Below are 24,562 nucleotides of genomic sequence, written 5' to 3' on the forward strand. Positions count from 1 at the left end.
TTCAACCTAAAAATGAGTAAACCGAGTGTTCAGAGAGAGGAGCCTGCTTAGATTCACTCTCCACTACAGCCCTAGACTCTCAGTGTAATTCCAGCTAATGCGGATAATGGGCAGGACACATTGCGCATGGTGCGCGCCGCCTGCGACGCACGGCCCTCCTTGGATTTGAGGGAGCTGCTGTCACCCGCCGCAGAGAGGGCACGGTGGGTGAGATTATGTGATTGTCTCTGGATAAAGCATGCAGTCTGACTTCTTTTGTTTCAACGTTTGTCGCTATTTTTTCATCGAAATGCTGAGTTTTCACAGATTATTAAACGCCAAATGAGACTTTTGTCGGATTAATCAGACGCGGAAGGACAGACGATGAGAGTCGGAGGTGGATTTCAGGTGGGAGTTTTTAAAAATTGCTTTTCCAAAATAGATTTGAAAATACCAGACAAGCAATGTGAAAGTTTGGGCTAAATCTTAATGGAAAACACAGAATATAACCACCAGTATTCTGTGTAATTCAGCAGTTATGTGTGGTCTAATCTGGACAGCGAATGCGTCATGGGAATATGTTAATCTGCACATACATATATATATGTATGAAACAACACTAAAAGCATTTGATTAAAATGAAAGTAACCTTTACTTGTCGTTGTGCTGAGGCAGTAGTATATTAATCCAGATTAGACCCTATGCAGACTTCAGTAGTTTACAGGTGAAACAAAGGACTTGTTAACCAAGGATGTGAAGTGATCAGGACAAGAATCTACCTTTAAAACTGTTTCACTGCCCTTTGTAATGTTTTGTTTTAAAAAAAATTCCCTCTGAGTTTGGAGTCCAAAAACGTGCTCAGCATTTAGTCTTTTTGATGTAAGTTGCACGTTTTCTTGTATATACTAGCGTCCTGAACACTATTGGTAAGAGTATTTTATTCCACACAAGAGATTATAACAGTCATAATCTGTGCATCTTAACTCCACCCTCAGGCATGATGCATGAAGTCTCCACCTTGGCTGACTTGTTGTGTTGACCACCATTCCCCCCCCCCCCCGTGAGCTCATTAAATCACTCATCCATCTGCATGCACATTGTTTTAGAATCAGAATCAGAATACTTTATTAATCCCGAAGGAAATTATAGGTTGCAGCAGGCAGCACGCTAATGGCGCATGCGTCATTAGCGTGCATTATCTAGGTTTTCTGGGTCAAATGAGGTCAAACAGTAGTCCAGCAAATAACCATTCATCATCTTTGAGTTATTTATTGTTTTATTGCAGTTCGGAGGTTGAGTTAAATGAACTGGAGTGTGAGTGGTTTAAATGTATGCAACTATGATATTTACACTGTAAGGATAACTTCTAAACATGGGAGATACACAGAGGTTTTTTATTTTTCTGTGTCTAGAACATGAAACCAAAATAAAATGTGAGTGGAAATCATAATCAAACTCAGTGCGGACTATTGTGCATGAACCTTTCTGACTAAGCAAGCTCAGAAACCTGCAAATCCTTTCATCCTGTTTCCACCACAGGCTTTCAGTACTGAGGTCAGTTACTCTCATCCTCTCTTGCCCTTACATAACAGCAAGGCAGGCTGCTTCTGGATAGATTTAGACAGAAATCAAATTGAATGCACTGACTTAGCATCCCAGTACTGGCAAAATTACTTACTACAGTGTATTGGAAAGATTTGTAAAGCATTTTGTTGCACCCGAGAAACCTTCTTTAAGTCAGTCAGGTCAAAAAATATAAATATGAAAGTTATATTCCCACAACTGTACAGTGATTCTGCAGACTGACGCTGTGATGTCTGTGTTAAAATGCAAATTTTAACACAACGAATATTAGTAGCTTGTTCTCAGACTCACAAATTAAACGCAAATACATAAAACACACATAAACACATACACATAAAATACGACAAATAGAAGAGTTTTCTTTGGAAAAAAAGTATTTCTTTTCTGCAGCTCTTGAAAGTCATAAAACATTCTAAGTAAAACAAACCATGGCATATATTTATATTAAGTGTATAGAAGTGTTATTCTGTGGTAATCAAGATTAATATTATTGTGTCAGTGCTCTCCGTCTTCAGATCGAGTTACTCCGTGTCCAGGTTACTCTAAGTAGCTAAAAACATCTCTTGAAAAACCAATTAAGAAGAGGTAATCCTCTCCTTGCAGACGGTATTGGCCATGGTGCCACACACTGCACAAGAGTGGATTACCAACAAGGCAAACTGCACGGGGATTCCCCAGAAGCCACAGATTCACCCACCTCCAGTAGTTTTAGCAGTTTAATTAGCTACATATGTGTTAAGTTGCTTAAACAGCTAATTACCCAAAATTAATTAGGCTAAATATTTGGAGATCCTCAGTCCATCTGAGAGTTTTTCTAAAGATTCATATTGCTAAAGAGGTGTGTCATCAAATGACTACAAACTGATGCAGGATTGTTTGATGTGTGGTTTGTATTTAGATTAAGGGGGAGGGCCAGAAGGAGCCCTTAACACAGGGGTGGGCAATTCCAGGCCCCGAGGGCCGGTGTCCTGCAGATTTTAGATCTCACCTTGGGTCAACACACCTGAATCACATGATTAGTTCATTACCAGGCCTCTGGAGAACTTCAGGACATGTTGAGGAGCTAATTTAGCCATTTAAATCAGCTGTGTTGGTTCAAGGACACATCTAAAACCTGCAGGGACACCGGCCCTCGAGGCCTGGAATTGCCCACCCCTGCCTTAACAGATCAATCCAGTCATAGTCATACAGTAGCTGTTAAACCAGCCTGTGCAAATAATTACGTCTGCACAGGCTGATTAAAATGTCAATTAAGATTTTCTTGGCCTATTAAATATCAGCAAATGAAAGCTTAAAAAACCATCAGCCTCAAACCCAAAGTAATAAATTTACTGCCACAGATGTCTAAGGATGTGCACACATTTAAAGATCTGGAACCAGGTACATCTGCTTTTTTAATCAAACAAATTTAAAATGTTGCATCTGCTACAAAATAAACTTGTTAAATTAGAAATCTGCTTTCGCTCTTGTGTCTTTGTAAATAAAATAATAAAATAATAATTTAAGACATATAATGTTATTTTATTTATATTTGTACAACTAAACCTGCCTTTTGTGAAACTTAAAAACTTTGATTTAAAAGACAAAATTAAAATCATTTTGCTATAAGAACAACAATAAAAACATGTCAGGAATGAAGACCCAAATATAGACTCAACTGGGACTATATGTATATACACACACGGACACACAGAGGGCGATCACGGGAAGTATGGAACGCCAGGACTGCCATAATGAATTAATTAAATACACCATTAAATAATTAATTAAATGTGGCAATAATTAATTAAAATTGGAATTAATTAATTAAATAAATAGTTATGACACATGTAATTAATTAATTATTGACACATTTAATTAATTATTTATGTATTTCACATTTTAATTAATTATTGACACATTTAATTAATTATTGACACATGTAATTAATTAATTATTGACACATTTAATTATTTATGTATTTCACATTTTAATTAATTATTGACACATTTAATTAATTATTGACACATTTAATTAATTATTTAATGATATATTTATTTATTTCATTTTGGCAGTCCTGACGCCTGGCTCTCGTCATGAAATAATTTTATCTGTCAGCCTCACCCATCAAACTCAGGGGGCGGGGTTAACGCTGCCCATGCAGCTTCTCTAACATTTGATTGGTTGCCGTGCAAAGTAAGTCAAAACAGGTCGATCCTAGAAAATCGATTGCTTGTGTAGACTTGGGGCAGCCAGTTATCCCAGAATGCAGATCAAATCACAAGCAGCAATGGTGGTGGTGTAGTTTTAAAATACCCCGTTTTTCTGTCACCAGCTACACTTTTAACAGTGTTTTAGCCGCGAATGTCGCGACGTATGTCTGGTCAGGTTGTCAACATAGAACATGTTTGCAAAAGTGCTCAGATGTTTTCAGAGATTTCACTAGCTCTGCTAACAGTTAGCATGCAGAGTGCACCGAGGGGGTTACGTTAACCGGTTTGTTTACATATTCCACTCTCCGTGTTCCACATGTTGCATTCGCAGATTCTCATTTTCACCGAACGATCGTCTCTTTCCGCCTGGTCTTGTGTCTCTGTGCTTCTGTAACATAAAGAACGAGCTGACATTTTTCTCACGAAACCAGCGATCAGCTCAGCAGACCCTCAGTTTACCTGCATGCATCCTCCTCCTCATCTGTCAGCTGTTTAACACCTGCTGCTAATTCAAGAAACACGCCTAGTTACCTGGTGATAGTCACAGTTTAACTGGGCAGCCGGTGCTCGATATAACGCAATGTCAGCGCATTTTTCTGCACAAGATAAGTAAATATAGTGTTTTCCCCGAGCGCAGAGCTGCTGGAGCTCGTTTCCTTACAGAGCACTTTATAGGCGAACAGCTTTATCAGCGGCTGATGTCCAATCACCGGCACACAGCTTTCAAACCTCAGCTGAGTTTTAGCTCTCAGTGGTTAAACGCTGGACTTCATTCACTCAGGTTCTGTCTGTCGGGTCACGTTTACTTCGCTGTTTTATTTACAACTGAGCAAATCGGTTTGGCTGAGGTTAAAGTTACGTTTCATAACTGCATAGTTTCACAGACGTTTAATGGTTCACTGGCACATGTGTTAGACTGAACTATCATCTAAATATCATCTGTTTTTTAATAGTTATTCAACTGTATTCTAAGCACCAGCTGTCTGTTAGAATGTGATTTTTTTTCTCTCTCTGTTGGCAGAGGTATAAAAATGCGCAGGAAAATCTGACATGCATGGCGAACTTCACCGACGATATTTAGGGAGGAATAAACACACATCAAACATAAATGAACCATTTGTCTGTCTCCATAATTGAGAGAATTTTCTCTTCTTATGTCAACACTCTCTCTCTTTTTTTTTTCTTTTTTTTTTCTTTTTCGGTCATGTTATGTTTACCTGTCAAAGGCTTGTTACAAACTATGAAACACATTGTGCAGACTTCTGGATGTTAGAAGAAAACTAATACTGCTCATGAATGAGACTAAAGGCAGGAAGGTGTCCTTTAAAACTAAACATGTTAATAGGTCAAGGTCAAGGTCAGATTTATTTATATAGCACATTTCCAACAGCCGATGCTGCACAAAGTGCTTAACAATAACAATAAAATTAAAAAATACAGTGTAATAATAGGACCTCCCTGTTTATATCATAGTTTATGATATAGCACGTGTATTTCAGTAATAGCCTGCTGAGGCCACTATACGTGCTGGCCTCATATCAAATGTGAAGGCAGACTGAGTCTATGTTTGACGTTTTTTATATCTAATCTTCCTTTTCAAACATTTAAACAGCAGCGAGTCTGCAGCTGAGGGAATACAAATTCAAATTGTCGGAACAGGTTTGCTCGTTTCTTGGATTCATTTGGTGATTTATTAAATGTATAACTGTTATTCTAATCTGCTGCTGAGTCTCTTACACTTTTCTTTATGCTGTATATTTTCACGTCTCTGGAATAGTTGGCAGTTAGATAGTCAGCTGGGAAACTTTGTGTTAACTCATGGAGCTGAGGATATCGTGGATATGCTGACCTCGCTGCGTGGTGTACAGAGCGAGGTCAGCATGATTAATATTCACAATAAAAATATTAGCCGAACATCATGAAGTCTGTATGTGTTTCATAGTGTCGAACAACCTTTGTACAGTTAAAGCCAGCAGTTACTACATGACGGAAACACCAACGTTATCTCTTTTATGTGTTTATACACAGGTCACGCTGATTACTGAACAAAAACCCAAAGATCAGATGTTAAACAGATTTATTTGCTCTCTCTCCTCCTTAAACATGTTTTTAATGTTAGTTATAATTCAGAATTGGCGACTGAAACACGTAGGACACATAAGAACATCAGGAAATAAAACATCGATAAATATAACCTCAGTAAAAGAAGTCAGCGGGGGTTACTACAGCTGTGTACCGGGGCCTGCGCTTTGTCGGTGGGATTGCTTGCGAGGCGAGCGGGTCTATCCCACGCTTTGCCGTGAGACTGGGCAGACATCTCCGAAATCATCGAAACACTTTTGCAAAGAGGCTGTATCTTGACAAACCGACCAGACACATGAAGATTAAACCACTACATTCTCGGCTAAAAAATATTAAAACGGTATTTGGTAACACACAAACAGGGTTTTTCAAAGCTCAGTTCTGTTAGCTTCCACATGCCGGTTGTTGTGTGCTAGAAACAATGGCCACCAGGCCAAAGCAATGGTTTTGACTCGATCAGCGTTAACCCCGCCCCCTGAGTTTGATGGGTGAGGCTGACAGATAAAATTATTTCATGACGAGAGCCAGGCGTCAGGACTGCCAAAATGAAATAAATAAATATATCATTAAATAATTAATTAAATGTGTCAATAATTAATGAAATGTGTCAATAATTAATTAAAATGTGAAATACATAAATAATTAATTAAATGTGTCAATAATTAATTAATTAAATGTGTCAATAATTAATTAAAATGTGAAATACATAAATAATTAATTAAATGTGTCAATAATTAATTAATTACATGTGTCATAACTATTTATTTAATTAATTAATTCCAATTTTAATTAATTATTGCCACATTTAATTAATTATTTAATGGTGTATTTAATTAATTCATTATGGCAGTCCTGGCGTTCCAAACAAAGTGAAGAGGAAGCAGGTGGGGAAATAGGAACAGCTAGCCTTATTGAGCTAAACATACAAACTTTAAAACTGTTAGTTAAAGTTAAAACTGTTGATAATAAATTGTCACATATTTCCCCCCAAATCTGTGCACCTTAAAGCGTGATGTATTCATTATGATAAGATAAAACATAACATATTCTTAGATAAATCTTCCAACTTTGGCTTTGGTTTTTGGTCAGTAAAATGCTCTAAATCAGTGTGCTTGACTCTAGGATCCAGAGTGATCTGGTTGGAGGATTCAGGTGTGCTGTGCTATATCCAGGTAGCATTTATGATAGCAGGCTTGAACCAAGAGCTCAGCTCTCACCTGTGTTAGGTAACTGGATTACTTCGATTCCTTCCTTGTCTCCTGCTCTGCTCAGTCTGTTAAACACTTTCACTTGTTGCTCATGGAACTTTCTCACCTTTCACAGCTCTTCATACAGGACTAAATTAAACTGACCTAATGCAAGATTTGGTGAAAATAAGACATCAAGGTAGAAATGTATCAATATATTTAAAGTTTTTGTTTGTTTGTTCATGCAGGATTGTTTGCCAACTTATTGTTCACTTAAGTCCTGACTTTTTAAAGGCTCATAATTATGTTTATTTTTATTATTCATAGTGCTAGCGGGCATACAGGCAGGAAATGGGAAGGTGTCAAAGGAAGGAATGATATGTGACACAGTTAATATCACAGGTCTCAATGAGAAGTTTAATAATCAGAGGAACATATCAGTTTTCACCTGCCACTGATTAGTTGATCAATTATATTTTTTAAACCACTGGAATTTAAATATGTTTTAAGAACACAGTTTAAGCAAATGAGCTTCGTCAGCTGATGGTGTTTGAGGTGCCAGAATCTTAAACACTCAAATGATAATTTTTCTCAGATTTGTTTAGATTTGTCGCCCAGAACATTAAGGTTATGAGAAAAAAATTGACCTTTTGTCTGATATTTAGAAGACTAGTAAAAAAAATAATTATGCACATCCAGTTAAGAGGCTGTCTGCCTTACTTTGGCTAAAATAGATTTTTGTTGCAGCTAAAATAAGTGTGCACTAACTCTTTGCTAAAGGGCTGGTGTTACCTTTTAAAGGCCAGTTTGGATCAGGCGGAAATAAATGGGAAACAGGCTTATTGTACATGGAAGTGTCTCCAAGCCCAGTGTTCACTGATTTGGTTTAAAGGTTTGGTGCCGTTTTTGATATTATAGGATAGTAGATTTTCTCTGGCAAGTGAAAATGTAAATGTTTGAGAAATCACTACTTAAGAAGTCTTGTGATGGTTATTTCAGTTATTTTTTGATTAGACTTTGACTGCTGTGGATGTGTGATGTGCTTTTCAGTTTTATGTTTATGTGGCTAAGAACAATGGGCCTGCATTGATTCATCAGATGTGGCATTCATTTCTGTTTTAAATTCTGCTTTATAACAGCTTAAAAATGGAAATAATTATAAGGAAGTAGGCACTTGTACTCTCAGAATAACCATCATCTCCTTGGTCTTCCTTTGATTTCAGGGGGATTTTGGTAGATCGCAGCAGAACTCGCTCACAACAAGAAGGGGAGTCTGAGGTCGGCGCTCTGAGATGGACCTGTCTGGATCTTCACTCAATCGCAGCCAATCGCTGGCAAGCGGCCTGGAGAAGACTTCCCACACCTGGAACAAGCCAGCCCACTCTCAGAGCAGCAGCACTCTGTCATCTCGCCACTCCAGACAGGTCAGACAGTTCGGTCTATGAAAACATGAAAATAAATAATATTCATCAACTCCACATTTCCTCTCGATCATCCCCATCCTCCCAGACGTTTTGAGACTGCTGAAGTTATATATATGTTTAAAAAGTCACATAACTTAATCAGTCTAATAAACAATCAAAAAACAATCAAAAAAGAACAGTTTATATGATCAGATGCAGCAAAAAAGCCACAAATCTTCAAATATATTTGGAATTTTTGCCTTAAAAAGTATTAAAGCGGTTAATCGGTTATCAAAATAGTTGCAGATTGATTTTCTTCAATTTACAACTTTAGGATATTTCCATTCATCCATTTAAACTTTCATCTTTATCCATTTATTTACACTGTAAGCAAGAAACGACAATTTTCCTGTTGAATCGGACACTTAATTTTTCTTCATACTTTCCACAGATTATCAAAGACTGGGAAGTAATTGACGACCTTCAGGTTGAAATGCAGGGAGCAGGTGACGATCCTCAAGACAGGACCGCCCCGGGAATCTGTGAAGGATATCTTCTCAAGAGGAGGAAATGGCCACTTAAAGGCTGGCACAAGGTGAGAAGTCAGTGCACTCATTCACAATGCTGCTCAAACGTCGGGTCTCTTTAAAATCCGTCAGTTTCAAAAAAAGATGATCTCTTTTTCAGCGGTACTTCGTCTTGGAAGGAGGGATCTTACGCTACTCCAAAAATCAACAAGATGTAAGTGAAATTTTATGTTTGTCCAGACAATGCAAGGATTGACCTTTCAAACCAAACCACACCACCTCTAACCCAACTTTAATGTGATGTCTGATTTATTCAGTGTCAGTAAATAATCTTAATAACAAGCTTTCATATCACTTTGTTTTTGACAGGTGGCCAGGGGACGAGTCCAGGGCTCGCTAGATGTTAGCCTCGCAGTAATATCGATAAACAAGAAATCAAATCGGATTGATTTGGATGCAGAGGACATTCTGTATCATATGAAGGCAAAGAGTCATGAACTCTTCTACATCTGGGTAACCAAGCTACAAGCTCACCGCCTGTACAAGAAGAATGAGGCGGCTCATCTTCACAGCAGCGTCCTCCACACTTTGTCCCTTCCCACTGCGGCTGAACAAGCTCAGAGAAATGGAGATTTGGTAATAATGGAGTAAGAAAGTGACGTCAGACTGAAAGCCACAGTTGTTACAGGCCACCGAGAGTAACCCGGTGTTCTCTTGCCTCTAATTTATCAGAGCGCCACGGGGATGGCAGATTCAGCTGGAGTGTCAGGCGTGCTGCCGTCAGCTAACACAGCCGTGAACACGAAGGTGTCTGCCTGGCTGCAACAAAGCCACAATCCCGACATCTGTGTTCAAGGTATTTGTCTAATAATCCTAGCTGCAACGACAAAACTGAACAGGTGATTCTAAAAGTGGCAGTTTGTTGAGTACAGTCTTCAAGTTTCAGCATTAGGTTATATTGCCTGACATCCTCTGTTCTTCAACTTGGTTTTCTCTTTTTGATAATATATAATAATTGAGTGTCCATATAAAACACCCACAAATAGTATTTACAGAAAAGAAGACTTAAAGTAGGTGACTTAAAAATGACCAATGTGTCCTATGTGACTATTATTAGATTATTTATTAGGTGTGCAAAATGTCTAACTAACATTTGCTTTTGAGGTTGGTTGGAGTTCAGGTATTTTTCCGACTGTTCCAATAAGACAAGTGTTATTTACTAAATTCATTGAATTACTGATTGATAAAATGGTGAAAGAAACCTAATACAATTATCCAGAGTTTCGTCAGACCTATTAAAATCACATTCACATCTCAATTATTACAAATGTTGAAAAGAAAAAGCTGGAACATTAAAATTAATATTAGTTATCATTAATAATGTATGTACTGTTGGATAGTTTGATTTAAATCAAAGTATATTGTAAACTTTTTATATCTTACATTTTGTATGCAAATTCTTTAGGCATGAAAAATAGCAAGCAACAATAACAATGAGGTAAAAGTACAATAAGTTTACTTAAATGTATTTTACTGTGTCCCGTTACTGTTTAGAGTTAAATTGGGGAAAATATAGTTAAATTTTCTTTTTTGTTGTTGTTGTCATTTTAACATGCTAACACCATTTAATAGGGGATAGTCATCTGCATAAAACTTGATAAACATCAAGTTGTTGTCTCAGTCCACCAGATTTAAAGAAAAAGGTGTTTTTCTTGCGCTCACAGTGCAACGGCTGTTTCTGTATATTAGCAGGACTCTTTTGTGATTAATTAGTTAAAAAAATTTGCTTCCTTGATATTTCCTGCCAGAGCTGAACCGTTGTCATCTGGACCTTTCTGAGCTAAACCGCTTAATCCAGAGGCTGCAGGCACTGGAGGTGGGGCAGGCCTTTACTAATGGAGACCTGCAACGGATCATCAGCATACAGGTGCATATAGGCTGATCATTCAAGCATGTTGTACATACTGCATTATGTCTCCAGCAATAATCACATGAGAAAATAAACCTTTTTTGGTGCAGAATCTGTCACTGGAGAAACCGAAGAAGCCGAAATCAGGGAAGATCTGGGGTCATTCCCGCACACTGTCCAGAGTGGAGGCCCTGGGAATGGTAAGAATGGTCTGTAACCTTCACTTTCTTAAAAAGGACACGATCAACAAGATTGCTAAATGTTCATGTTCAATTTGACATATAGTACATCTTGGTTTTTGAATTTATACATTGAGTCAGCATATTGGGTTTATGAAATCCCAATTCTTCAGTAACATTTTGGGACCTTTCTCTAATCTAATCCAAAGCCTATTCGTGGGATTACTAAATCGGTGAGTCACTATTAGTACATGAGACAACTTCATGCTTAAAAATGTTTGAATGTTCTTCAGTCACACTCTACAGCAGGCTTCCTAACCATGAATTATAACTTCATGAATGATGTTTTTTTTCCAGGGTAAAAAGGAAAACAGCACTGCCAGTGTAACCCATATTCTCTACTGTGTTGAGACTTCCTTAGTTATACATATGAGGACTAAGGTGCTGCTTGTGCACCTCTCGATTTTTGTAATCTGGCGTATGATCGTCGTGGTTTTTGCTAACATTTTAATGATATAAAAGTACAAAAGCTCAAAGATGATATAGGAGTTGTTGCAACTGCTTGGAAAGATTTTGTGGACAAAATGTTGAAAAAACCCCCCAAAAACTCAGCAATTTCTTTGATCCTGGTTTGGCCTCCTCTCCTTCTATACCAGCGCTGATATTGAACTCCAATTGTTCAGGAGAATACTGCAGTTACCTGTGCTGTAACATAACGTGAGCATAAATGGGTGTGACTGTGTGATGTCATCGCTGTTGCTCAAAGCGACCAATGCAGCAGGTAGCGGCAACCGAAGATGCAGCAGGTAGCGGCAACCGAAGATATGGTGTTCACGCTGTGGCTGTATAAGCACAATGTATGAGTGGTTTCTTGTGTTAATCTTGACTGGAACATATTTCTTAGAGCCCTGGAGGTGGAGAAAGAGTCTCTCCACTCTAGGTTACAATGTAATCAACCGTTTTGCACAAAAAAGAGCATAACAATGGCATGACTGTAAGATGTATGAACAAACTTGTTTACAGCAAATCTGCTTTTCCTGTCTCCAGTAATGTCAGCTGTCTATTCTACAGCTTTGTAGGTTTTCTTTCTTACCAAACAACAGGAAGTGATCAAACTAAAAAATGGCAAATTAATGCATTTGTAAGCAGCTTGTAAGACAGACTGTGGTAGCAGACATCCACATTTAAGACATTAATATGTCACTGATTAGAATGTTGTAATTTTATAGATTACACTCCTAGCCATGTCTTTATATTAGCCAGAAGCATAGGAGTATTTAATAACAATAATAAAAATTCGGTGCAATTCAGCCATCATCTTAACTAACTAACATCATGTGTAACACCCAAAAGCTCCAGATTTTATTCTAGTTTGTACAAATACATGTTAATGTAGATAAATAGGCTCAATAAAGAAACAAAAAGCAAGCTTTATTAGGAACAATTACAGAATACTGCAAAAACCTAATGTATGAAATCCACACAATCACAGACAATCAGACAGGGAAAAGGATACAGAGGGAAAAATGACTATATATACACACAATGTGGACAATTACGTAAGAAGACTTATGTAGCGAAATAAGACAAAGGTGTAAGAAATCAACAGCAGGTGAAGACAATGATGGGAGTCTACTCATCCAACTCATCTAAAAGAGCACACATTTCCCCAATATTAAACTATTCTTTCCGCTCCGTTGTAGGTGCTTTTGTAGTCTCTGTTAACCCCTAACATTAGAGGTCTTCACAAACCCAAAGAGGCCTAAAGGTGACATGCAAATACAACACACAGATGTCCCAAATAGACCCAAAGATCATTTGGATCCTCTCAGATGTTCTGTAAGCACAAACCTGAGATGGGCAGTAAAACAGGACTCCCACTTTCAGCAGTACTAGTAAGATTTGTGAAGATCTCTGTATGTTGGTGGTGCATTCCCATTCCCTGGTATAAACATTGGGACTTCCCTTCATAGTGCTAGTTAAACCTGTGCTGGATAACACAACACAACAGTGACATCTACTCACACAAAGATAGATAGCAAGGGAATCAACCACAGTCCTTCCTCTGTTCACTTCACAGCTGTCCTCAAGTCACCTGAGCAACTCGGCCCACCTCGGTGCATCGGTCCCGTGTATCCCCGACTACGTGTACTCTCAGCTCTCCCCTTCCACGGTCAATTCGCCCGAAGGGAAGAAAATCCAACAGGACATCTACGCTATGTCTCAACGAGGTCAGAGAAACATATAAACACAAATATGTCATCTACCGGTAGACAAAAGTTAATTTGAGCACATTTATCCTGGGAATCGCTTTATTGCAAAATATGTAAATGCCACAGATACCTTCCTGTTCAACAGAAACTGTTGTTTAATGCTCCTTTAGTGCTCAACTCTCTGAAGTCGGTGCATGAGACTCTGTCCCAGGAGAGGCAGAAGCTGCAGGCAGTCTGGGACGCTAACAACATGCACCAGTCTAACACATTAGCTCAGGTTAGATTTGTCATCTGGACTCTCTGTCCCACTTTATCCTGTTTGGTTTTTTATACTTGGTGGCTGATTTTCTTTGTTCATTCCTTTTTTTTTCTTCCCCTGGTGCCAGCCTGAGGCAGTGAGGCATTCATCCCAAGGACCTCCTTCAGTGGCAGACTCTGCTGCAGAATATTTTGATGCCAGTGATGACATCCTGTGGGGCAGCTCCTCTGAGGTGTCTGATGAATCCGGACTAAGTGACGGAAGCACCACCAATTCTGAGCCGGAGGAAGGACACAGTGGGTACACCAGTATCAGTGACCAGGGTTTAAAGTGTATAAAAAGTCAGTGGGTTTTTTTTATATCCTAAAAAAAATAGCTTTAATGTACTTGAATAGTATTGCTGAATAGTTCTACCTACTCTTCTTTCTGTATCTACTCTTTGATGTGAATATTGTACTAACTAAAACAACAATTCACACTATGTACAACCTGAAAACCACTGGCACTGATGCAGACTCTTATTCTTGTTATTGCCTGAATAGAAACATCCAGCCGTACTTTTATTCTTGATAATAATAATATTATTTTCTTTAATCAACATTGCAGCATCAGCTACCCGGAAGTACCGTGCCAGCATTTCCAGGACTCCCAACAGTGTTGTTCCCAAGAGCACTGGACGTCGAACAAAACTGCCTGTTCACTGTCCTGACAATAGCCACGTGGGGCTCGTGGCCATACTCTATAACAACATAGGTAAGAACCAGGAATCCAGACTTACTCAGTACTCGAATTGATAATATGCAAGAAAAGAGTCTTCGTGGCAGTTTTCAGAGCCCTCTGTTTTGTTTCTTCACAGGTAAAGACTTGGCTCGAGTGTCCATGCCAGCTGTTCTCAATGAGCCCATTAACCTGCTGCAGAGGCTGTGTGAAGAGCTGGAGTACAGTGAGCTGCTGGATACTGCCAACAACACATCAGACCCCTACCAGAGGATGGTAAGTCTGTCCACACTTAAAACGAGTTAACATACCATAAGATATACGTCCAGCTCAATGTGTGTAGTAAAAGATTAAAGGAAGTGCCTTAAAACTGCATTCTTTGTGATGGCCAGCAAGAGGCGGCTGTTCTGTTTGCAAAAAGACCTCTGCCTACATATCAGCCTATAAAAAAACAGCCCTCAGCTTTCTCACACTGTGACCTAAGTTAAAACTCTCACTTCGCTATGAACTGGTATTTTCCACATTAACACAAGCTTTGTATATCACTTACTCTACTCATCAAATCGAACTTTCTGTCAGTTACCCAAAATGAAATTTTGACAGAGTGGGGCAGATCCAGCATGCACTCCAGGTGGACAAGTGCAGGTGGTTAGAACTTACAGGGGCCTTTGAAGTGATCCAGAGATGCACAAGGAGATGACCTTAAAGGGGAAATATTTAAAATCGCAAGAGAAAGAAAATATAGCATAGAAAGCAATAACTAAATAAAATTATTTTACATGGGGATAAACAAAGCGACCTTTTATGTTTTGTGTTTTATCTCGTTTAGGTTTACATTGCTGCCTTCGCTATCTCTGGCTACTCCACTGCGACGTTCAGGAACCGCTACAAGCCCGTTAACCCGATTCTGGGGGAGACCTACGAGTGTATCAGAGAGGACCGAGGTTTCCGCCTCATCAGTGAGCAGGTATCTTAATCAGGTGTATCATGGTTATCTTTATACGCGGAAAACACTCAGTTACCTAGAAGGGATATTTATACAGCTGAACAGATATAGAAAAGTAGGAAAAGATGAATTAGGAAGGATAATCTAATTAATTAATAATAGATAATCATAGAGCTAATGATTATTCTTTTTAATTTAGAGAACTCCAGTGTTCCAGCTTATATTTGGGTATAAAAAATGCATGCAGTTTGTCTAAGCCTATCAATAATAATTTTTTACTTTTGAACAGGTTTTTGACAGATCTCTGAAATATCTCTTTAAATATCTTTGTAAAATCGAATAAATTTGTTATGCATCGTACGGTTGATACAAAATCCCACCGCATACCTCAACTTGCCTCAGGTCACACCGTTTGGGAAACGCTTTCTTAGAGCATGAACCATACCATGAAGTGCAGCAAATGAAAGGCTGATACTAACACTAGTGCTGGTGCGGCATTAGTTCTGCCTTGGTGCTTTTTAAGAACCACATATTCAACAGACAGTGTTAATTAGCAATCCTAATCTGAATTAGAAATCTAGGTCATTTCAATGGTAAGAGGATCGGGGTAGAGTCTTTAGTCTGGGCTGTCAATTTTCTAGTTTTTTGGATTGAATGCATGGAACCGGCTCTAGATTGGTTGGTGGCAAAGTGTCGGTGGAATAGGATTTGGTTTTGTAGTGCATACAGGTAAAATTGCTGCAGGTAAATCTGTTGGTTTAATGAGGAAGATGTATTAAATGGACACAATGTTTCCTGCTTTTTTAACTTGGGAACTTTGTTTCATTGTTGAGGATGAAATAGTTAAGACATAATTTTGTGATGAAGTCTCTGTACTTGCCCAGGTCTGCCACCATCCTCCCATCTCTGCCTGCCATGCTGACTCAGAGAACTTCTCCTTCTGGCAAGGTGAACAACTTCTTTTATCAAACCAGCACACTCTCTTTATCTGTTGTAACTAGCTGTTTCTGTCTTCTGACTTAATTATGCTTTTAGGAAGGATGTGAGTATATTGTATAGTGTCACCAATACTTTCTTACATCTGAACAGACCAGCGATGGAAAAATAAATTCTGGGGAAAGTCGCTGGAGATCCTGCCAACAGGAATGGTAAACGTGACTCTGCCGAGGTAAACGATCTGGCTTTATTTTCAATTTTTCCTCTCTGGCTGACATATTATAAAAGAACCCAACCAGCGATTGTTGATATTTGAAAATTTTGTTGGTAGATTTAAATGTTTAGCTAAAATGAGATGCAATGAGAAGCTCCTGATATAAAATACAAAGATAAGATAAGATAACCTTTATTAGTCCCACACATGGGAAGTGTGGGTGGTGTGGTGTGACTTAGACATCTGGGCCCGTATCCCTAAAGAATCTTTGTGCAAAAAGTGGCTCCTAGCGGCCAAATTCTAAGAAAATTCTCAGAGTCATGACGTTTTCTTAGAATTTCCCCTAAAAGTGACACGACAATCCCAGTTAATATAAAAGCTATTCCTCAAGATTCCTAATGCTTAAAAGGGCTCCTAAGGCGAGATCTGCTAAGAGCAGGGAAGAGGACTTTTAGTGGCTTAGGAGTTCCCCTAAGCAGCTGCACAAAATGGCCAACAGAAGAGGCAGGAGAGATGTCCTGCAAACACTGGATGACAGGGAATTATTGAGACGCTACAGATTGGATCGTGCAGGAATCATGTTTGTGGTGGATCTCCTTAGAGATGCAATTACTTCACCAACTCGACGCCACAACACTATTACACCGGAGACGAAAGTAATCACAACCCTGAGGTATTTGGCATCCGGGAAAATGCAACAATGCAGCAGCGATTACTTGGGTCTGCAATCACAGACATTGCTAAAAGCTGAGCCGTGTTACCCTCGTTAAGACCACACTGGACTTGTAACGTTGTGATTTCTACGTCATTAAGGACAGCCCCTTGAGATAGGCCATCTTGTTTTCAACAGGGTCCATATGGGAGTGAAAGTACAAAATATGTCAGCTAGGATATTAATATGAGCAAATAAGACACAAATCATTATTTGAACAGGGTGTAATGAGTTTAAGTTTTCACATATTTTAGATTCTAATGTTAGGCTATAACCCCTACAGCTTACTATTCATTTTCCAGATATTTTCTTGAATGTGAAATATTATTTACAATTACAGTCAGCATAAGATTAGAGTGTATAATTATGTTTATTGATTTGAGGGTATATCCTTTGCTCATTATCACCAAAAGCTCATTTCCATCAAACTTGTAGGATCAACCAATCACGGCTTTTGAAATGATGACTCATACCTAGCAACGGGTCAACCACACCTCCTCACTAAGATAGGATTTTCCATCCATTCCTTGCGCAGAGTTCACTGAAAATGTTCTGGAATCACTTCTAAGCTAAAACTCCTGGCAAGGAATTTTTAGGTTAAGTTAGGAGCTCTCTGAGAGGATTCTCAGAATCTTTAGGGATACGGGCCCTGGATGCTACCCACTTCCAGGTGGGGCATAGCAGCTTTTTGTGAGACCATTTACACTAGCACATCTGCGTCTTTCCCACTGTGTCAGAAAGGTAGCTTTCCAACTAAAATTCCATTTTAGGGGCAATAATATAGCCAGAAAATCGAATGAGTAGAGTATTCAGTGAACAGCAGTTGGTTTGGCTTTGTAAAGAAAGTGATTTCAAAGCACTGAGCTGGCACACCATCTGAGGTGCCATAATTCCAGTGGTTCACCCTCAGGGCCACACCTTAGGATGGTAGTTAAGCTTTACATTGCCATGAGAAAAACTTCTTAAACGAAAAAGAATAAAACACTTGGTCATACCCGTGAATTGTTTCGCCACAGTCTGGATACTGTGGACTCCTGTGCTGTGTCTAAACTCAGTGTCGCTGCTGGAAACTGATTTTTTTTTTAAAATTACACATGTTCAAAACCTTAAAAAACCCAAATAAAAGTATGAATCCTCACTTTTGAAAAGCTGCAATCAGAATTATTTGCCATCTTTTTTTATTTAAAATTGACCATCTGTGTCAGTGATGACCAAATATTCTGCATTTGTGGGTTTTCCTCAGGTATGCTGACCACTATGAGTGGAACAAAGTAGCGACTTGCATCCATAACGTCTTCAGCCAGCAGCGCTATCTGGAGCATTATGGAGAGGTCATCATCAAAAACCTCAAAAGTAACATCTGCACATGCAAGATTACTTTTGTCAAGGTGAGGGACCACTCAGCGCTCGTGTCTTACACTCTTTAGATGCGAGATTAACAGGTTTTTCTTCTGCCGCAGTCTCGTTATTGGGGTTCAGAAACGAATAAGAATGAGGTTCAGGGTGTGGTGTTGGACCAAAGTGGGAGTGCCATTCACCGGTTTGGAGGTCTGTGGCATGAAGGCATCTTCTGTGACACTCTGCCGACTCCAAAATGCATCTGGAAGCCAAGTGAGTCCTAAATAACTAAGACATGCTTCCTTAAATGTTGTCTGTTTAGTTTTGACCATCATTTCTTTTTAGTCTGAGTCACGTGGTGGGTGCAAAAACGTCTCTTTAGAAGTTTAAATGGAGGTTAAGTGAGATGATTAGGTACTCTTTCTACCAAAATAGCTAATCAGGATAAAGCCAAGTGTCACGTTTGTGCCTCAGTTCACCTAAGAGGCTTCTATCACCCCACAGATCAACAGCCAAAGGATTACCTGCTGTATTATGGTTTCTCCAGCTTTGCCATGGAGTTGAATGAACTCCCTTCAGACTTGAAGCCTCTTCTGCCTCCTACAGATACGCGCCTGCGCCCAGACCAAAGGTCAGAAATCTTTCCAATGCAAAAAATAAAAAGGGAAAACCAAAACAATACTAGATGGGATTTGAACACAGCTGTGGTCCATTACAATGCTCTGGAATATTATCTATCTACAAGTAGATAGATCCATGTACTGCCCACTTTATTAGGCATACCTGTTCAACTGCTCCTTAACAGAAATAAATATCTAAAAAGCCAATCGCATGGGAGCAACTCGGGGCATTTAGGCATGCAGTTATAGTCAAGACGACCAGCTGAAGTTCAAACCCAGCATCAGAATGGGGAAGAAATGTGATTTAAGCACTGGGTATTTAAGAACAACTCTGTGACACTGGGTTCAGAAACTGACTCCTAGTCACAGAGAGTATTATACAAATTGTTAAAACCAAGGTAGGCAGAAGTGCATCTCTGAAATCATAACATGTTTAATCTTGAAGCAGATGGTCTACACCACAGGTGTCGAACTCCAGGCCTCGAGGGCCGGTGTCCTGCAAGTTTTAGATGTGTTCTTGATCCAACACAGCTGATTTAAATGGCCAAATTGCCTCCTCAACATGTCTTGAAGTTCCCCAGAAGCCTGGTAATGAACTAATCATTTGATTCAGGTGCGTTGACCCAGGGTGATATCTAAAACCTGCAGGACACTGGCCCTCGAAGCCTGGAATTCGACACCCCTGGTCTACAGCAACAGAAAACTACACTGGGTGCCCCTCCTCTCAGCTAAGAACAGGAAACAGATCACACAGACTCCCCAGAATTGGACAACAGTAGATTGGGAAAGTTCATTACCAGGCCTCTGGAGAACTTCAACACATGTTGAGGAAGTAATTTAGCCATTTAAATCAGCTGTGTTGGATCAAGGACACATCTAAAACCTGCAGGACACCGGCCCTCGAGGCCTGGAGTTCCACACCTGTGGTATAGATCCATCCTGTCTTACATCAACAGTTCAAGCTGCTGCTGGTGTGGGGGATATTTTCCTGACACACTTTAGGCCTGCTGACCATCATTTAAACATCACAGCCTAAACAAGTATTGTTCCTGCCCATGCCCATCCCTTTATGACCACACTGTACCCATCTTCTGATGGCTGCTTCCTGCTGAATAACACACCAGGTCACAAAGCTCACAACAATTTAAAACTGGTTTCTTTAACATGAAAGTGAGTTCAAATGGCCTCAAGTGGCCTTCACAGTCACCAGATCCCACTCCAACAGAGCATCTTTGGGATGTGGATGAAGAGGAGATTCACATCAAGGATGTGTAGCTGTTGTCACATGACAAACAGAAAGCTCCCCTAGCACTTTAAAGTCCTTCTGTGCATTCAGGGGAAAGAGAGCAATGGCTGTAAAGGCCATAATGGTTGTTTTCACAACTACGTAGGAGGAGCCAGGTAAGAATGGCTTTGTATGTAAAAGTCAGCACTCCTCTGCAATACTGTACAGACTATAGTGTAGCACAAGCTAAAATCATCCAGAAACACGGAGTAAATATGGTGTAAGCTTGATGTCACCTTCTTGCAGAATGCTGGAGGATGGAAGGGTGGATGAAGCTGACAAAAAGAAGGACGAGATTGAAGAAATGCAGAGAGAGCGGAGAAAAGAGCTCGGCAAAAGGGGTGAAGAGCATGTTCCTCGTTTTTTCAAGTAAGTCAATTCCCTTTAAAATCCAGGTTCATTGATAATTTCCATTTATCTTAATTGTAGTCTTCCAACCTTGATATTTGGTTATATCTTTGTGTCTGTATATTTGAAGTAATTGTACAGTTCTGGTTATTTGTGTGCCACATTTAAAAACAACTGCTTTTAGAGGAAAAAGCAGGCAGCTCCATAGACTGAAATTTGCTTTAGTACATGGATAAATCACAGAGGTGGGACCAAGTCATTGTTTTGCAAGTCTCAAGTAAGTCTCAAGTCTTTATCCTCAAGTCTCAAGTAATGTCAGGCAAGTCAGAGTCAAGTCTCAAGTCACTGATGTAAAAGTCCGAGTAAAGTCACAAGTCTGAAACTTTGAATTTCAAGTCCTTTCGAGTCTTTAAAAAAAAAAAAAAAAAAAACGAAAAAAAAAAATGTCGCAGTTATATGCTACATGTAAATATTAGACCATGTGATTTTTAAATCTGTTTTTCTCAACACATGACGAAATAGTGAACTTAGAAAATATACACAAATTGTGAAATTGCACCTCTATAAAATGCAGCTCAAATAAACTTAGCTCCAAGAATAATTTTCACCGACAATTCTGAGATAAGCTGCATGTTATTCTTGGATGCGCTTGTAGGACTGGCTTTAAAATAGCATGACAAAAATATCATACACATTAAAGTTAGTTGACATCACGAAGTTAGATGAAGTCAGCTATCTCATCGTAGCAAAAGAGAAGCACCACCTACCGTTCTTTATGCAACTTCAACTGTCGGACAAAGTTGGAAGTTGTTCCATCGCTGTCTGTGATTCTCTGCTTGCATGTTTTGCATATTGCATTTCGTTTTTTTGTTGACTACTTCATAGTTTATGTACCTGAAAATAATAACTCCTTGCAGCATTTTTGAGCGTTTGTTTTCTTCTTAAAAAAAAATCTGGTTAATTTGATTTGCTGTGCTACAGCTCATGCACACATACGTACGGAGTGTGGTTGGAATAAATGAATGAATGAATTGAATTAATGGTGCACACTTTCTATATAATATGTGTGTTAAATTTTAGATTTGGGGTGAAATATCAAGTCTTTTCAAGTAAACCGGTTCAAGTCCAATTCAAGTCCCAGGTCACTGGTGTAAAAGTCCAAGTTAAGTCACAGTCTTAGAACATTTTTTCAAGTCAAGTCTAAAGTCATAAAATTAATGACTCGAGTCCAAGTCATGTGACTCGAGTCCACACCTCTGATAAATCATTCAGTAAAAATACTTACAGTCCATTCAGTTCTTGCAGCTTTATATGGTAACTTTGTAACTTCAGTAACATTATTTAAACATTTAAAATCATTTCTGCCATCAACAACATGCAAATTCATGAACTGTAGAAATGCCGGTGTGCAAATTATTATTCTTTATGGTTATTTTACATCATCAGGAGATCCAAAGATTCCTCTGGACGGGACGTGTGGTTGACAAACGGGACTTACTGGAAACTTCGAGAGAATCCAGGGTTTGCTAATCTTGAAAACTTAACTCTGTGGTGATGAGATGAGACTGCAGAAATGAGTGGACAAAACCACATGAAAGGACGAGATCATGGATATTCAGCCGTGGATATTCTGGACAGCACGTATGAACCACTCGGAGAGTGAAGATAGTGCTGCGGATCTGTTCTTGATTCTTCTGCACACCCGTGACTGGCTCATGGGAATCCTCAGATACCCAACAAACATTAATGGAAATACAATAAAATCTTATTCATTTAATTTTTTAGATTACTTAAATCAATATGCTGTTTTTATGTGAATTTCTTTTTTCCCCCAACAAACTCTAAACTCTTTAAGACTTAAAAATTGCTTTTCTCTGTGGTGTTTCTATCAGGATGCTGCTTTGTGATAGTTTGATCTATTGCAATTGAGTTTGAGAAAAAATTTGGTGGAGTGGTGGAGACCAAAATAGAGCAAAAAGAGTGTAAAGAATATATACATATATATAGTTCTAGAAACTGGAAAAACACATGACTTTAAATATAAAAAACAGTGTCCTTAACTGCTATGTGTGCAAATGTTCTATATTGAGTATAGAATTTGATTCCAATGGTTCAAAACTTTTGAACATCTAAGCAGACCTTTAATTCAGACACACCTACACAGACACAGGGACCACCTACAAGGTGCATTACTATCCATTACAATCTAGGTTTAGATAGTAATGGACAAAAACAGCTGGTTCTATTGATTCCCATCTGTGCTCAGTTTTCATTGACACTCCACAATTTTATGGATAATAGAAAAATACTGTGTGTATCCTTTGGCACACCCTGACTCCACTGGAGAACCACTGTGAAACCTCAGTTTATATGTTACAACAGACTCTTTATCCAGGCAAATCTAACTTCAGGCTACACCAGGGGTGGGCAACTCCAGGCCTCAAGGGCGGGCAACTCCAGGCCTCAAGGGCCGGTGTCCTGCAGGTTTTAGGTATCACCCTGATCAACACACCTAAATGAAATGATTAGTTCATTACCAGGCCTCTGGAGAACTTCAAGATATGTTGAAGAGGTAATTTAGTCATTGAAATCAGCTGTGTTGGACACATCTAAAACCTGCAGGACACTGGCCCTCGAGGCCTGGGGTTGCCCCTGGGCTACACTATACAACATATATTTAACTGTCCAAAAAATGAAGTACTCCAACTTGATATCTGTTGCTTCCTCTTTATGAGAACGTTTGCCTATCGGGGCTTAGGACATTCTGGCATAAGAGATTCTTGATTGAGAATTTCAATTCCTTTTGCCTAACTAAAGTCAAAGACAGAATTTGCCTGCTTTAGTTATGTTATCATTGAAATTTTTTTTTTCCAAAAAATATATATTATTAACATTTTTGTATGTGTTTTTGACCTGTAATCTAAATAAGAGTTACAAATGTTCAGTAATCACATATTTAAAAGAGGAGATAATATATTATCCTTTGTTTATATGTCATTAATAGGAAAATGAGTATCCAGCTGGTTGGAAATCTGCACATACTGTATTTATACATTACATTAAACTGGTGATATCATGACTGTGTTTTTACTGGGACTGCATTTATTATGAGATGCCCTTTCTTTTAAAAGACCACTGGAAGTTTCTGGACATAAAAGAAGAAATAGACTTGAGATTGTTTATAATTAAGCAAGGCTTTTACTGCACTTCTTTTGCAGCAGGGGAAGGAGCTTAAAAGATGCTTTCCATAATACGACTATACCATAACACTTGGAAGATGTGTGACACACAGCTGGAATATTTCCTTCTCCTCTTCACTTCTGCTGCCCCCTGAACACGAAGGATGTTATGAGCATAAAAGAAAACATGCCGCAGTAGGAGAAACTATTTTCTCACCTTAAAACCAAGTGTTTACTATTAACCAGGTGTCTGAAGGGGTGTGAAAAAAATATTGTCTTTTATTTGTGCCTTTGGTTTCCTGTGATAAATGATGCAGTTTCCTTCTTCGAACCACTCATGTTGAATGGAGAAAGTTGCAACCTATAATCAGCATGTTCTGCACATCTCATTAATCAAATTAAATGTGCACAACCTTTAGGTCTCCTTAGTGTCTCCTTATAGATGCCCTGTTTTTGAAACACTGTACTTTAGCTATCTGAAAAACTGTCCATCCAAACCACTTCAAACTTGGCACTTGTACAGCTGGGGTCATAGTGAATTCAGCATTACACACTGCACAAACATCCATTCTCTCGTGTTTCTGGAGTCTAGCCTGGCTATCAAAGGACAGGAGGGTACACCCTGGTTGCATATCGTTTTACTGTGGGAGGAAGCCGGAGTACCCAGAGAGAACCCATGCAAGCAGAGGGAGAACATGCAGAAAGGTCCCAGCCAGATGGTGGAGTCAAACTCAAGGCCTTAACTTCATCATT

General features: G+C 39.0%; 1 protein-coding gene across 6 annotated transcripts; it reads left to right on the top strand.

The window, feature by feature from the left end:
- The first annotated feature begins 140 nt into the window (after positions 1-140).
- Positions 141-23,709, top strand: osbpl7 (oxysterol binding protein-like 7). 6 transcript variants are annotated; one of them, XM_082542940.1, is made up of 22 exons: positions 141-387; positions 8,248-8,448; positions 8,879-9,022; positions 9,115-9,168; positions 9,324-9,590; positions 9,687-9,810; positions 10,763-10,881; positions 10,974-11,072; positions 11,252-11,275; positions 13,123-13,273; positions 13,426-13,532; positions 13,642-13,855; positions 14,121-14,267; positions 14,371-14,507; positions 15,061-15,198; positions 16,062-16,125; positions 16,267-16,345; positions 18,283-18,427; positions 18,500-18,650; positions 18,882-19,008; positions 20,529-20,651; positions 22,077-23,709. In XM_082542940.1, exons 2-22 carry the CDS (start codon positions 8,317-8,319, stop codon positions 22,183-22,185), a joined length of 2,655 nt encoding a protein of 884 aa, XP_082399066.1. In that variant the 5' UTR covers positions 141-387; positions 8,248-8,316; the 3' UTR covers positions 22,186-23,709. The 6 variants fall into 6 exon arrangements, with proteins under 6 accessions (XP_082399066.1, XP_082399068.1, XP_082399070.1 ...); XM_082542944.1 differs by having other exon boundaries at positions 142-387; positions 13,642-13,810; XM_082542941.1 differs by having other exon boundaries at positions 142-387; positions 10,974-11,063.
- The last annotated feature ends 853 nt before the right edge of the window (positions 23,710-24,562 follow it).

Source organism: Aulonocara stuartgranti (assembly GCF_965226115.1).
Source record: "Aulonocara stuartgranti genome assembly, chromosome: 8".
In the NCBI taxonomy this organism is placed as follows: Eukaryota; Metazoa; Chordata; class Actinopteri; order Cichliformes; family Cichlidae; genus Aulonocara; species Aulonocara stuartgranti.